Consider the following 16217-nt stretch of genomic DNA (forward strand, 5'->3'; position numbering starts at 1 on the left):
CAGTAGGCGTGTAGGCGAATCGGTCAGTTGTTCGATGGTCAGTCAGTTGGTAGGTACAACATAGGTAGGTTGGTAGGTATGTAAGTCAATCAATCAATCAATCGGTCAATCAGTCAGTTGCTCGATGGTCACTCAGTTGGCAGGTACAACGTGGTAGGTATGTAGGTCAATCTGTCAATCGGTCAATCGACTAGATGGCCAGTTGGTCGGGAGGTAGAATGCTTGTGCAATGGTCTGCGGTTTTAATTTTACTAGCACTGTTAACAAGGTCCGACAAAGTAGACGGACAGTAAAAAGAATAATTAAGTACCTGTGCCAGGCAGATCATCGTCATCACCAAAAATATCCCCAGAGGACTCTTGACTTTTCTTTCTGTTGCTAAGTTCTGGCTTTGATCTTGGGGGTGGGGTGGGTGAGTCTCTCGGAGTCTTTTCAATAGAATCATTTAGACCAGGTAGATCTTCATCTGAATCAAAATTGATCTCATCTTTGCTTGGCTTCGCTTTCCTGGCTGAAACCAATGATTGAAATAGTTAGCCAAATGTCAAACAAATTTATACCTGTCAGTCAAAAATGTATTAGACGGACACCTTCAGGACCCTTGCTAGTGTCCGCTTAATACACTCAGAGTGTCCGTTGAAAACAGGTTCCCTCAGAATTCGTCTTGAAAGGGCCATATTAGTATTCGTCAGTTTTAAAAGGCCTTGAAAGGGTCAAATAACATTCTCGTAAGTATGCAGTAACCGTATCTATATTGATCGAATTATGTGAAGTTTCACAAAATCAAACAAGCACAAAAGGTCTGTAAAAACTAAACCAAATAATAAAATACTGCATTTCTGTGACAGCTCTTTGTCGGCCAACTTAAATGGCCGATGTATTAAAACGTGGACAAAAAAACATGCATCCTTTCTGCAGTGTCCGTTTAATACAGGTTTCTAACAACAGAAATGACCATACAAGTCAAGTTTAAGGTATCCATGTTCGCTTAACAGAGGAGTCTGTTGAACAGGGGTACTTTTTACAGTACATGTGGTAAAAAAAATTGGACTTGCACTGCTGTCTACTTAAGACAGAGTGTCCGCTTAATATGGGGTCCGCTTAATACAAGTTTGACTGTGTTAACTGAATTGGATATATCATTGAATATCTTATTGTGCAAGTGTTAGTTACCAGCTGTCTTTCCAATGCCTTTGTCTTGAGGAGATGCCTGGGAAGATCTCACATCTTCCCCCCTGCTATCTGGTGCAGCTGCTGGGGATCCAGGAGGGGAAGATACAGTTCCACTTCCATCTTTGTCCCTCCTGACGGCAAGTTGATGTTCTGGTGTTACAGGAGGTGACGGTGAATTTGCAGGTTCTGGATTGGCTGATCGACGCCCTCTTGAGGACTTTGGCCTTTCTTCAGTGGAGTCTAGAAAATGTCAAGCCACGCCCAACAAATTGTTAGCAAAGTATTCTATTTATGTATGGCTGTGCATTAACTAGCTACATGTACACGGGTAGCACACCTTGTCTGGATATCCCTGATGAGCCAGCTTTCTTGGCAGTTGTGGACTTTTTAGGTTTTGGTTTTGGATCATCATCTTCATCCGACAAAAGACCAGCTAAGGGATCATCTTCATCAAATTCTGTAAGATACATGTACAGTGTCGTAGTTAAAGCACATTAAATACATTGGAACCGCCGCAATATTCAGCTGGTACGAAAGAATTAAAACTTGTCTACTCCTTGAAAACACATGACATTCATACCGAATGTTGCCTTAAGAAAAGGTCGTTAACTTCCTTTCACAAAGTAACAAAAGAAGCGAATAATAACCAAGCTCGCACATACTAATGCGTTCACTTTATTTAACACGCTACAACGCGAAGTCAAAACGCAGTCTAACGCAGCAAAACGCGCGCACGCGTTAACCCACTTGCGTTATTAACGCGAATTTTGGTTTGCTTAGTTCTGAGCGGTACTGTACTGTCATTTTAAGCCATGCTAGCTCTTTTGGGAAAGGCAGTCACCCACTGTAGTGGCTGCATGTAGCCAGTTTAATTCAGGGACGAGTAGTCTAGGTTCGATCTGCATCAAAACTAGTCAGCCTGCTCCCTGAACTATGTTCTTGACGAGAGACTTCACTCTCAAAGTGCAAAATAACTAATAAACAATACGTTTATTTATAAGATTTTTTAGTGTGTAGCACTGCTGTAATTTTATTGAGTCTTGCAGTATTTTAGCAAGCGCATAGCCCGCAGGATGAGTCAAAATACAAATGACAATTTAAATTGCGCTGGGATACTACACACTAAAATGTCTTATTTATATTTAAGAAATTTACTATCCAACTTTTTAATTTTCCTTTACTGAAAACAAAACTTTGAATTGTTTTTTTTGGTCATGCAAGCTCAGGAGGATTACAACAAACCTGCTTCCGAGAGTAAATACCACAGGAATATTGGTATTGAAAATATTGTTTGAACACTATGGAGGGGAGATGGACACTAATGTACATGTGTGGAATGTTATTGTGAAGTTGGATAGATGACATTCAAAACTACATCTCAGACTCATTTATAATCCAGCAAGTTTAAACAAAGGAAAACATGACCGTGATGGTGTTGGGATATCTGATCGAAATTAGCATAGATTTTTACGACTTGAAATCTCCGTTTGCTCCTTAGACTTAGCTTCAATTGAGAAGATATATCAAACACTCGAGACAGTGTTTGACCACATTTCCAAACACCTCAAAGCTTTGCTGAGCATCGTATTATCGACTCTCTTCTCGGTGTTTGGAAATGTGGTCAAACACGGTCTTTCATGTTTGATATAATTTACTTACAAAACTACAAGAAAACAGCACACTCACCTCCAAAATCAAACTTTTTTCTTGGTTTTTGTGTTTCTTTTGGTTTGGTGGCAACAGCACCAGAGTCTTGTTTGGTGTCTTTTTTCTCACCAGCTGTATATTACATTAAATAATTGTTTAACATGGCATTTAATTCTTTCTGATTTTAGAACGATCAATACTTATTACCAAATGGAGTAAATGTTCCACTAAGGTAACAAAATAACACAAAAAACACAGTTAAATGATAATTTTCTAGTCACTGTGTATGCGTTTCTCAAACAAAGGATCAAAATTTGAGACTGAAAGTCTGCCTTCAAAAAATTCAGACCAAAGATCTGCATTAAAAATTGAAATAGAAGTTATTTACTTCATTTTTTTAGTAACATTTTTTAACATGAGCCTTTAGCAAGGGGGATTGTGAAAACATTCCCCACATTTTTCAACTTAATATAAAGTTACTATAAATACTACTAATATTAACATTATTCTATTATAATACTATTTCTTAACTATGCCAACTGGAACCAACATACTTTTTGCAAAGGATGGAGAAGAGCTCTTTGCCCTTGTGGAGTCTACACTAGGGGGTCGTTCATTATCAGTGCTTATCTTCTTTGGTTCTGATGCATTCTTCACAGATTTTGTAGGTTTGTTGGGTGTGGCCTTCTTTCCTAGGGATCCACCAAACAGATCTGACTCCATATCATCCAAACCCTGGAGAAAATAGAATCAAATTAGGTTATGTGCACATGATTCATACATGTAGTTGAGCTTTCTTGGAAACTGGATTGTAAATTCTGAAAGAGTCACTCCCAAATTATTGTCAGTGCGAGGGATGAAGATTAAAACCTGTTAATCTCAAGATTCTTCAAGTTGCTTAATTGAGTGAAGTCACTTTTACACAAATCAACTAGATTGTCTGTGTTTTACACACTCAGAGAATCATAAATCATAAGACTCAAGTAGAAGTGCATGGACATTTTCTGGTGTCATTTCTGTGATCTGTAACAGTGTAGACCATGACTCAGAAAAACGTACAATGTAGTCCACTAGTTTGTTATTATTGGAAAGCTTTTTCAACTTACTGGAAATAGAAAATTCAGTCTGAAATGCATTTGCATGGCCCTTTTTATCTGCCTGAAGTTCTCTGTCTAGTCAGAAATTTTCCCTCAAATATAAAATTTCAACTGGTATCCATTTCTCAAAATAAAATTGTTTTCTGAAAGGGCATGTTACAAGAATCCTGCCAGTTATTCCAGTTGAAGACTAAAATACTAAATATTATGATTCTGCATACACTGTATCACTTAAAGGCATATAATAATTTATATCAACAAATGTATGGAACACTCACAGCTAGGCTGTCAGCCATTTTCTTGGCATCTGCTTCAGAGAGTGACTGCTTGAAGATATACAATTCACAAATGAAGGTGGAAATAATATAGTTTTGATAACAATTTTGTTACTATGCAACCTGTCAAACGAAGGTCAGAAAACTGATTTATTATTATAGGCATTCTCTTGTCAGATACAGCCTTTGATGGACATGGCCTTGCATAGTTCTTGTACAGCTTTCTTCAAGTAAGTGTTTGAGGTGTACTACTGGATTACAGATACAGACACTGTTAGTACATGTAAAGTATGTATCATAAGTTGAGTGTCTAGTCATGCAAAACAAGTCTCATCTTTGGATAAAAGGGTCTTGTCTAATGAGATGAGACCCTCCTCTCAGAAGAGAGGGTGGTAACTTACTTTTGAGTGGTACTGTATTTATTTGATAATACAATAATTAAAATGTAATTAAAATTGAACTAAAATGATCACCTCGTCAGGATCATCATCATCATCAAAACCATCTCCTGCCATCTGTGCCAAACTGCTATAGAAATCTTCATCTGTAGCACTGACAACAAAAATTACATAGTCACACTGTTAACAAAACTACCTGTAGCTGTTTGGATACCAATAAAATTAGCTAACAATTTTATGAAGTGATTGACCTACAAGCATACTTGAAGTGCATTTATTTAAAGAGGCAAAAGAAATGAACAAATGATTGACAGTAAAATTCAAAGGGTGGTGAAGGACTCTCTAGAGGGACACTGAATGTTCCATTTGATAAACAAGTGTAATGAGGGGTGGAGCCAAAGAGGGAGTATCCTTCAGGGTGGAGAAAATGACAGATGGCACTCGGAGTACCATCTTGTAATGTGACATCAACAGATCAAGACATTTACACTTATTGTGGGATAAATTGTTTCAAGATACAGTCTGTGACATAGCTCCTGTAGTTGAAACTTCTCAGAGGTGACAACATGCAGTTTTCACTAAGTAACCACTTTGACATTATAGTTCATTCTTAAATAGGTGTCACCTAAGGGAGGTTTAGGTCAACATTGTACTTTCAATATTTATCATAAATTCACATACCCAGAAGTTAAAGATGCTTTCTTGCCAGGAGCCTTGAAAAAAGATAAAGGAAAAAAATAAACATGTTTTCAAAGTCTCTCCAGTTCCCATAATGCTAATGAGGCAAAATTTTGACCCAATATGGTCTAAGCTCTTGTAAGCAACCACTTCCATAAGTGACCACCTAGGCTTAACATTTTGGGTGGTCACTTAAGGGAGGTTCCACTGTAGTTAATTACATGTATGATGTGACAATAAATGCAGAATAAATAACTAGTAACCAGGCAATGGGAAAATAACAAATATTGCTAATTACAGGGTGATGAAAAAAGAAACATTTTCATTTTCAAACATATCTGAATAGCCACTGAACGATTGGCATGAGAAATTTGCCTACGGAATGAGGGTTCTACCCAACAAATATGAAGCACATCCTTGATTTTGAGCTGAAAAGGTGTTGGAGGTAGTATCTAGGGTGGAAAAACAATCTTCAGAACATAAAGCTCCACAGCTTTCCAAGACTTCAAGGATGTGAAAAGTGTGGAAATTTTTGACAGTGAAAAGGTGCTCCTGGATTTGTATAGTGAGATGCTGTTGAGCTTCACCAACATGCACGTGTTGATGAGTTCTGGTAGGTATATTAAAGAGGCTCAGTCATGGTTTGTGCATATTGAGAAGTTTAGCCTTAATTTTTCAAATTCGTTGTTTATAATGCGTGTTAATCCTCTCCATCCTTAGCCATTGTTGTTCCTTTATGGTTTATCATTATATAACTCTTTGGTGTTTTTCTATCTTATTTAAGGGCATTTTCCACAGTTACGGACGTTACATTCAGAGTCATTTTTGAAACTTTAATCTAGCACAGGCAAAGGATAGGAAGAGATTGTCCAATGTTACATTGCTGATCATGTTTGTGCCTGCTGACGCATTAATTGAGTTATAAAAGTTTTCCACTTGACTGGCCTATATTTTAAAATAGAGCAAAAAACACACCGTTACGGACGTTACATAAAAAAAAACCACATGAGCCAGAGCACTGGTATTAATGGAAAATTCCTGTGAAGTGTCAGGGCTTATTGCATGAACTGCTCCAAATATTTGAAGTATAGTAGTTGTGTGAACCAAAAAGCTTAATTTAATTTAAACTGGCTTTCGCAATTATATAATGCTATGTGAACTTTAACGTTACGGATGTTACAGCCAATGTTACGGACGTTACACTGTGTGAATTATTATAAAATGCACACAATAAATCAGCTTTTTTGTATTGTTGGCCACAGTTTTTTGGACATATAAGTTTAAAAAGGCTTGTATTTAACATTTTATAAATCAAACTGGTTGGTACTTTATGTTAAAGGCGTGAAATGTCCCAACACAGTATGAAGGACACTACATTCATTTTACATAATGTACTCAGCTTTGAGCATGCTCTTTGCAAACTATCTGAGCCCACAGACATATACTGGACTCCAGTGAATATAATTAATTCCTTCTCTAAAACACTGCTTTCTTTAAGAATTCACATATCCAAAAATGCGTTTAACTATGGCAGAAAGAGTCCGAAATCACAGAAAAAAAATCAAAGAAAATGCAGAAAAGCATGCAGCACATAAAGAGAAAGACAGACTTAGGAAAAGAGAAAGTAGAAAGAAAGCTGTTGATCCAAGAAAAGCTGAACTTGAAAGAAAGAAGTGTAGGGAAAGAGTGCGATTGCACAGGCTTAAGAAAAAGTTGTCTGCCTCACATGTACAAGATCCTGGTGACACTCCTGTAAGCTATGCTTACAAAACTCCACAAGCACTGGGTAAAGCAGTACACAAAGTTTCACCATTACTACCAAATAGCCCAAGGAAACGAAAAGCTGTAATCGAAAAGATTGCAAAGTCACATGGACTTCCACTTTCAAGTGAACACCAGAAATCCACTGGCAACAAGTGCATTGCCAAGTCCACAGTTAACTGTGTTTAAGAATTTTACTACCGAGATTCCATTTCTCGACAAGCACCAGGGCGTAAAGACTATGTTATCATGAAAGAGAATGGGAAGAAGTTGAAACTACAAAAGAGGCACTTGATGTGGTCACTGAAAGAGACATTTGGACTGTTTCAGAAAGAGAACCCTCAGGTAAAGATTGGCTTCAGCAAATTCTGCTCTCTTAGACCAAAGAATGTTCTGCTGCAAGCATTCATGCCACGGCAGGTTTGTCTCTGCCAGTATCATGACAACGTGAAGTTGCTCTGCGAATGCCTCACAAAAGAAATCCAAAGTTTTCCTTCCTACTCTGCAGCATTTGTTGATAACTTTGTCTGCGATAGCAATAAAGAAGAATGCATGATGAGCAAATGTGGTTCATGTCCAGCCTGGCTTGATGCAGTCAAGGAAGATGCTGCTCTGGATGAAATTGTTCAGTGGCAACAATGGGAGAGAGTTTCTCATCAAGTTCAGTCCAAACAAGGCAAACCCAAACTGGTGAAGAAGATGGAGAAAGTCACCAAAGAGGGAATTGTTGAAGAAGCCTTGCATTCTCTTCAAAGTAAAATGCCTTCATTCTTGGAGCATGTTTTTGTAAAGAGGAAACAAGCAGAATTTTTTGAAAAACGCACAGCCAGATGAAGCTGTTGTCCACGTTGATTTTGCTGAAAATTATACCTGTCAGCATCAAGACGAAGTTCAAGCAGCGCATTGGAGTCAGCAACAGGTTACACTCTTTACTGTTGCAATTTGGACTAAAGATTCGGATGACAACACAAAGTGCAGTTCACATGTTATAGTCAGTGATGACCTCGACCATGACAAGAAATCAGTTACTGTTTTTATGGATATTGTGGTAAACAATTTTGTCAAGAAAAATTTTCCACAGGTTAAAGTTGTCGACATCTTTTCTGATGGGCCCACCTCCCAATTTAAAAACAGGTACATGGCTGGCTTCTACCATACTCTTCAGAGAAAGGGACTAAAAATAAAGTGGCACTTTTTTGCCACTTCCCATGGCAAAGGAGTGGTTGATGGCTTGGGAGGAACAGTAAAAAGGATGGTGTGGACTGCAGTATCCACGAGGAAAGTGGCAAATGTGCAGGACGCAAAATCCTTTGCAAACGTTGCAGCACAATTCTGCAAATCAATCAACATTCAACTATGTCTTAAGAAGGATATTGATGAATTAGGCAGTGGTCTTGTACTGGACAAATGCTTTCAAAAAGCCACAGCTATCCCAGGAATTAGCAAGGTCCACTGCATAGCACCAGCAGAGAATGGTCAAGTACATTGTCTCCTTTATTCAAGTCAGCTATCTGTTCTTCATGAGATTGAACGATCAAATGATGCTGAAGAAACCTGTAGTGACTCAGTCAATGAAATAACCAGATCTAAAGTCAGTGACGGTTCCTGTAACAACAGTGGGGACAGTGGGGATGAAGAGAGTAGTGGCGATGGAGGTAGTGATGGTGATGTTACTGATGATGAAGACGACACGCCATTGTGCACATATGCTACATTACCAGCTGACACACCTATGACTGATGAAGAGGAAATTATTATTCAGATACAGCAAGGCTTGCCTGACCACATCAGGGCAATTCTTAATGACCACTGCACTGAATTCCAAATTCCTCCATTCAGCAGTCTAATGGCAGGGCTAATTATTAGTGAAGCCATTGACTTTAAGGGTGATCCCTTAATTGACATAAGGGACTTGAAAGAGCTCGAAGGAAAAGCTGTAGAAGATGAATCAAAGTGGGTTACAAATTTTATTGTTGATGCATATCTACAGCTAGTCAAGGCTGAAAGTGCTCAAAAGGGTGTTAAAGTGGAAATTTTTCGATGGGAAGAATTTGAAAAGCTGGTGCAAAGGCAGACCCTGAAAGATCCTCTGACAGACAAAGATGACCTTTTCAAACAAGATGCAGTTTTCTTTCCCTGCAATGATACTGAGGGTGAACATTGGTTCCTTGGAGTGATGTTTCCTCAGGAAATGTGTATCATAGTGTTCGACAGCTTGCCAGGTCAGTTTGTTAAGCCAACTGTCTTAAAGCGAGTGGAAATGATGGTGTCACTTCTTTTGAAAGCTGACCGGTCGACTGATGTCAGCCAGTGGTCTTTCTATTCAAACAAGCCTGGTGAGATTCCAGAACAGAATAATACCTATGACTGTGGAATTTTCAGTTGCCTATATGCAAGATGTGTGGCTACAAGATCTGTGATGATCCCTAAAACTGAGGTTCTGGCATACAGGCAACTGATGATCCAAGAGTTGCACCAGAAAAGCCTTTGCCCAATTCCACCACCAACTATTCAACCAGGGGAATACTATGCAGTTGATTACGTCAAAACCTATTATTTTGGGAGAGTAATGAAGAAAAGTGGCAGTTTTGTAGAATTCAAGTTCCTGCACAGAAATAGTGCCAGTACTTTCCATTGGCCTAGACGAGATGACGTGGACACAGTCCACTTTTCAAACATTTTTTCTGATCCAGTAACTGTTCCCCAATTTATCAGTGGGCCTTTTGAAATTCCGGAGCTGCCTGCCGTGGAAAAACTTTTCAAAGTTATAAGGAAACACAAGAAAGTTTGAAAAACTATCAAGAGAAATAACTGTTTAACCAGAATACTAATTCCATTGATGTTAGGTGCAACAAGTTAATGTTTAAAAAGACAAATTGTCTTTGAGTGTAATGTTTGGGTTCTTGAGACTTTTTCAAATGTAAGCTTCAAGAATTGTAACGTCCGTAACGTAACGTCCGTAACAAAGTTTTCTTACCATTATTTGGAAAATGTTGCAGTTTTTCAGGGACTGCTTTTTACCAAAGTGTTTCTAAAGAATATTTAGCTTTGTGGCAGAAATATCTTTGAAATCTTTTAAATAGTTATTTTAAGAATGGAAAAAGATTGTGTAAACATTACGGACGTTATGTAACGTCCGTAACAAAATTTACTTTGTTAATAACTATTTTTTTTAAAAAGTTCAGGGTGAAATTTATATTTTTTATGTATTAACTCCTTTGAGGTATTTCTTCTGATATAACTGTTTGTAGACACAAATCATTTCCAAGTTTTATATAGCAAGTTAAAAATTTGTCTCTCACCTATTGTTTATTATTAAAAAATAAACACTTACTTTGGAGACCCCCCCTGAATGTGTTGCTATCACAAGCAAACTGAAACTTATTTTTCTATGTACTATAACTTGTCAACAACATAGTACAGGGTATGATTTTAAGTCCAACCACTTTTTAAAAATCTGGATTTTTCACATTCTCACATGGAATTGCCCTTAACTGCTATTTTCAGGTTTCCTACCATTTAGGTAGTTGTGTATGTGGCCAAAATAACTCAAAATACCTTGACTGAGCTCCTTTAAGACAAAAATGGTAATCATAACAATTTAACACTTTGCTTAATTTCCGACTTGATCAAAACTCACTGAGGTTGTAGAACGGCCCCTTGTATCTGTTTGTTGCTGAGAACTTGAACCAAATATGTCATCTAGAGACGACAAAAAAAAGAGCAAGATGTGAACTTTATATTTTAATTGGTGACAAATTTAATATATAATTATTACAAAGAATTATAGTACAAATGGGTCAAGCATCCCTGCCAATTAATAAAATTAATAATTTGATTTCATTTTTTTTAACTTTCACCTTTTAATTTTAGCATATTCTTCACTGAGACTTCACAGTACTACCTACTGTGTATTAGTATAAATCTACTAGCGTTCTATCATGAATGTCATTCTCTGACTGGTTACGCTACTCACTATCTATTCTGTGATATATAGTGAGTAGCGTGGCAGTGTGCCCTTGTTAACAAAATTATGGCCGCTTCTTGTTGTTTTCAAACTGTCTATGAAGAGGATTTAGATAAAGTTTGAATGACTACTAGTTTTCTACTAAAACAATTAGATTTCTTGCTCTAGATTTCCATGCGTGATAGTTGACTCAGGCTGCACCCTCATCAACTATCATGCAATAGAAATCTTGAGCTCATAATCTAATAGTTTAATACATAACAAATAAAACATCAAATTTGAACCAAGTACTAGTTAATAATTATCTGGAGTGCTTGGTCTTAAAATCCTGGCTTTAGATGACAAAGTTGTGCTGTGCTGTGGGTTTTTGCTCACAAACCTCAACATTTTTCAAACCTTTGTTTAATCCACAATTTATTGTGTGGAAATAAAGAAACTAGAAAAATAAACTTGAAAGCTTACCATCATTACCACCCAGAATGGAATCTAAATCCTGATCTAATGCTGCTCGGCCGGAAGCTGGAAATATCAAATGTAAAGCTTACGATACAATGCCTACCATACTGTTGATATCACCAATTTAACCCTTTCTCTCTCAGTGTTAAAGGGACACAGTCAGCTGTGGGACCACGCTGACCTGGACACTAGTTTTCTCACTTTGAAAAAAGCCCACCTCAACCTGAAATCAAAGTACATCTAGAAATCTGCGTCAATCTTTGCACTGTTTGCTTGATTTTCAATAGTTTACTGAAAAACCTGTTTTTGAGTGCGTTTTTGCTCATCCTATGATATCATTTTTATCATATTTGGTTAAAAAAAAAGTATGGATTGCATCTCTGTGATGTGCAAATTAGCTATGAAACGGAATCTAATGCGCATCTGTGCCAGCCAACTGTGTCCCTTTAAGACATACAGTGTAACTAATGGCATATTAATTTTGAGTCTGTGGATGAAATGGCAGGTATAAGCAGTTGCTTATTAAGTAAAACAAAAAAGTAGTCAGCAGTGTTTTCTTACAGTATTCCCTAGTTTCCAAGTACACTCTTTAAAAAAATTGTTACATCTGCTTTTTGGAATACAACAGGAAACTTGATTTTATAGTAGAATCCTAATTTTTCAAACCTCCAAGGGAAATGAAAATCAGTTTGAAAATTGTGGGTAAACAACCAAGCCATCCAGTTGTCAAATATGTTTGCTAACCAGCTATTCCCTTACATTTTACCAGTTTGCCACGATGTACATCAATACATTAACGGCAAGCAGCAAGTTTTCAGTTGGTTTCCAACTTAAATTTATGTTAATTTTCTGTTTGTTTTGATTACTAACTTGAAAGGCCATGTGCCAACATTGTTTCTCTGTATTTTAGATTTAAAATGGTCAGATACTTGGGCCGACAGCTTAGCTGCTGATAAGTTAAACTCCTAACAGCAGTTAAGTTGCCTGTCCAAATACAACTCCAGTTTTTTGGGGGTTTTTTTTTCACCATTACAGATTTTGTTCCAAAGAACAAGGTTACAGGTGGATCAGATATTATGTAAATAGCATAGCTAGATCTAAAAACAGATTAAAAAAAACTATCTAAAAACAGTCAAACACTTGGCCTGACAACTTAGTGGCTGAAAGGTTAAACTCCTTCTGCAGTTAAGTTGCCTGTCTAACTACGACTCCAGTTTTTTTTTTGTTGTTGTTGTTTTTTTTTTTCACCAAATACTGATTTTGTTCCAAAGAACAACATTGCCTAATCAGATATATATAAAGAGCATTAGATAGATCTAGATACAGTCGAACCTCCGGTTGCGACCACCTCTCATGAGGAACCACCTCTCCTCAGCGACTAGTTTTTCCAATATACAAGTACCAGAGGTTTCCAAGTCAAATCACTGTATTTCGAACCTCTTGTAGGCAACCACCTGTCGTAAGGACCACAACCACTTTTAGAGCTGAAAGTTTGAAATTTTCTTTTGTTTTTAACCTCCCGTAAGCAACCACTCGACAGATAATACAGCAGAAATTCAATAACAAGGTGTTGTACCATTCAAGATGTCGTAATCTTCTATGCAATCACCTCTTGTAAAGTGACCACAGCCACTTTTAGAGATGAAAGTTTGAAATTTTCTTTTCTTTTTAACCTTCCATAAGCAACAACTTGACAGGTTTTGTAACATTTAAGATTCAGTTTGTAACTATCATGAGACTTGTTCTGTTTGCCTTATTAGGTAGTTAATCAGAAAAGAAGCATGATACTCTAGATAAATACTTTGAAAAGCTTTAAGATCTTTTTGGCTACTATAAGTTATTGCATGGGTTTAGATGGGCATTGGCAATGCAATGCACAGGCAAGAGCTTCTTTTTGCATTGACAAGCCGACAACTTCTTGCAGGTTGCTCACCATACACTAGTGTGGCAAAATTTTGACCCAGTATGGTCTAAGCTCTTGTAAGCCACCACCTTCTGTAAGCGATCACCTAAGCTTGACATTTTGGTTGGTCTCTAACAGGAGGTTCGACTGTACTGATAAAAGAAAACTATTTAAAAGTAGTCAAATTCCCCAGCCAACAGTTCGGTCAGTGTAAGACGCAGACTGCAAATTGCAGACTGAGGGTTAAATGCAGACTGCAGACCAGGGGTACAATGCATTTTATCCCCGCTCTGCAGTTCGCTGTCTGCGTTTTACATTGACCGAAGAGCAATTAGGTTAAACTCGTAACAGTAGTTAAGTTAACGTTGCCTGTCCAAATAAATCCAGTTATTTTCAACATTACAGATTTTGCTCCAAATTCCAAAGTTGTCTGATCAAATTCATAACTAGTATTAACAGATTAAGTACAAACAGCAAAATAGTTTTTATATTACCCGCGCGTCCTACGGATGAACGACGGCCGGACCCTGCTACAGGGAAGGTATCGCCACCCTAAGAAACGGAACAAAATCTCAATTAATTTTCCCAGAATCATTACTTCCAGTGTCTTTTACTTCTATTTAGACTCATTTTGTAGTTCTTACCCTTCTCATTCCATCAGAATCTTCAAACTTTCCAACTTCAAATTACAACCGGAAGATCCGCCATTTTGGAAACGGTTGGTAAACAAACGCATACTTTAACTTGGTGAACCGCTGAGGCCAGAGGATCGCGGTTGCAAGCGATTTCCCGCGCATTTTAGCGGAAGCTTCGGGAAGCCCCAGTGCCTGATTTTAAGCCGAAAAGGACTAGGTACGAGTCTGCAAATTATGGGATTAGCAGCTATTGATCCACATAGTCATAAAGTGCACACCAAGCTTTACAAAATCCCCAAGTTTGGTGCAAACAGACCCAATAGTAACCAAGATACAACCATTTGAAAACATCAAAATTTACAGGAAAATGTATGGACGCTGTGTCCGGATGACCAAATATTTCTGTGTAATTTTGGCATTTTTAAATGGCTGTATCTCAGTCAAAACTAGCCTGATTAACACTAAACTTGGGGATTTTGTGAATCTCGATATGCTCTTTTTGACTATGTGGATCAATAGTTGCTAATCCCTTAATCTACAGACTCATACCTAGTCCTTTTCGGCTTGAAATCAGGCAATACCCATAAGGAAAGAAAAGGAATTAGGAAGCCCATGAATTGATTTTCTCATGGTTATCATGGCTAGCAGTATTGCTCGTGGGCGCGTACGAACGATGACGACGGAGTCGGGCAAGGTGGCGGCCATACTCTAGCTAATAGGTTGACAGAGAGCTCATTGAGGTCACGTGATTTTTGAAGTTGACCGTTGACCAAATGCTGGTTTTTCGATTGGATCGCGGACTCATGTCGGACTAACTTGTTGAAAACAGGGCCAGGTTGTTCGGAAGCCGGTCATCGCTAACCCAGGGTTATAAAAGTTAACCGAAGTATAAATTTATCTTGTATACAAATGTTCTTTTAAACTACTTTTGGTTTGTGTATCTGAGGACCTTGAGATTATTCAAACTCAAAACAGAAGGCCAAACGACATAAACAGAAAATCTTACCGTTAAGTTACAAAACTCAACTCAAATTCTCGCTTATCCTGGCTAAATCTATATCTTATTTGATATACACTATTTAGAAATTGCTGTAATGGTTTTAAGCTAACCAAATCCAAACATTCATATTATTGGTGCCTACCGCTCTAAAACTGAAGTTTCAATTTCCGAGTTGATTGGGTAACCCGGAAACACTGACCCCCACTGCGGACCAGGTCCGCGGACTACCCTACGGACCGGTCCACGGGATAGTGTAAAAATAACAAATAAAGATTTTTTTTTTTTTTTTTTGTAATTTTTATTTTTTTCAACATTTTGGGTTATAATACATACAATACAACACAAGACATAACACTAGTTACAATACTTACAATACGTCATAACTACAATAGATTACATACAACAAATTATAATTACTAATCGTAGCCTAATTATACCTAAAGAATATACAATGCGTTGTTTACAATAGTGCAGCTACCCAAATACAGAAAAAAAAAAAAAAGAAAGTAAGTTAGTGACATGCTGAGAAGGAGAAATTACAAATTAAGCTCAACTATTATTAAGAGATGGCATTAGTTTTTCCCACTTTTTGTAATGTTTATAAAGTTGGTTATTTTTGGTAGCTATTTTTTTTTCAATGTAATAAACGGTTTTTGTCTTTGCTAAAAATATTGTTAATGTTGGTTTAATTTTATTTAATTTACATTTATAAATAAAAAACTTTCCTAGCAGTATCAAGTGATTCAGGATAATAAAGTCTTCGTTGTTGTTGAACACTCCAAACAATATATTTTCAAATGTCAAAGTGTCCAAAGATACATTCTGGTTTGAAAGCCAAGAAGAAAAAGCCCGCCAGAAGTCTTTTGTTGTATCACAATAAAAGAGCAAATGTTCGAGGGACTCGACCTCTTTCAAACAAAAGGTGCACATTGGTGATTCAGTCATTTTAAAACGGAATAACCTCTCATTTGTGAAAATTATATCGTTTAATAATTTATATTGGAACTCTCTAATTTTTGTTTCAAGTGTGACAGTGAATGGTAAAGAATAAATTTTTTTCCAGTCTTCTATAACCTCTGGATATTTGTCCTTCAACTTCCTTTTGGCGGTTGGAGGAGTTTGTTTCTTTGTTTTAAATCCTTTATACAAAAGTTTTGAAGAGGCTTTTAACAGATCCGATTTGGTTTCGTCGATATAAATATACACTGTATCCAAATGCTGTTGAGG

The 16217-nt window shown here is 37.3% G+C and overlaps 1 protein-coding gene and 1 pseudogene across 2 annotated transcripts in view; one reads left to right on the forward strand and one right to left on the reverse strand.

The window, feature by feature from the left end:
* LOC110054927 (uncharacterized) overlaps window positions 1–14087 on the reverse strand; it is a 44627-nt gene extending 30540 nt beyond the window's left edge. The window contains exons 1-12 of one of the 2 annotated variants that reach the window (XM_089290382.1): window positions 14000–14087; window positions 13850–13907; window positions 11459–11515; window positions 10670–10731; window positions 5272–5303; window positions 4666–4744; window positions 4196–4243; window positions 3375–3555; window positions 2860–2952; window positions 1511–1630; window positions 1174–1413; window positions 311–511 (exon numbers count right to left, since the gene is read on the reverse strand). In XM_089290382.1, coding sequence (XP_089146508.1) covers window positions 311–511; window positions 1174–1413; window positions 1511–1630; window positions 2860–2952; window positions 3375–3555; window positions 4196–4243; window positions 4666–4744; window positions 5272–5303; window positions 10670–10731; window positions 11459–11515; window positions 13850–13907; window positions 14000–14008 — 1180 coding nt within the window. In that variant the 5' untranslated portion in view covers window positions 14009–14087. The remainder of the gene's footprint in view (window positions 1–310; window positions 512–1173; window positions 1414–1510; window positions 1631–2859; window positions 2953–3374; window positions 3556–4195; window positions 4244–4665; window positions 4745–5271; window positions 5304–10669; window positions 10732–11458; window positions 11516–13849; window positions 13908–13999) is intronic. The other variant, XM_089290383.1, reaches the window with a different exon arrangement.
* On the forward strand, window positions 6757–9993 carry LOC149112513 (uncharacterized; annotated as a pseudogene).
* Window positions 14088–16217: the final 2130 nt, after the last annotated feature.

Source organism: Orbicella faveolata, unplaced genomic scaffold (assembly GCF_042242905.1).
Source record: "Orbicella faveolata isolate gen_17 unplaced genomic scaffold, um_ofav_v1 contig_2, whole genome shotgun sequence".
Classification (NCBI taxonomy): Eukaryota; Metazoa; Cnidaria; class Anthozoa; order Scleractinia; family Merulinidae; genus Orbicella; species Orbicella faveolata.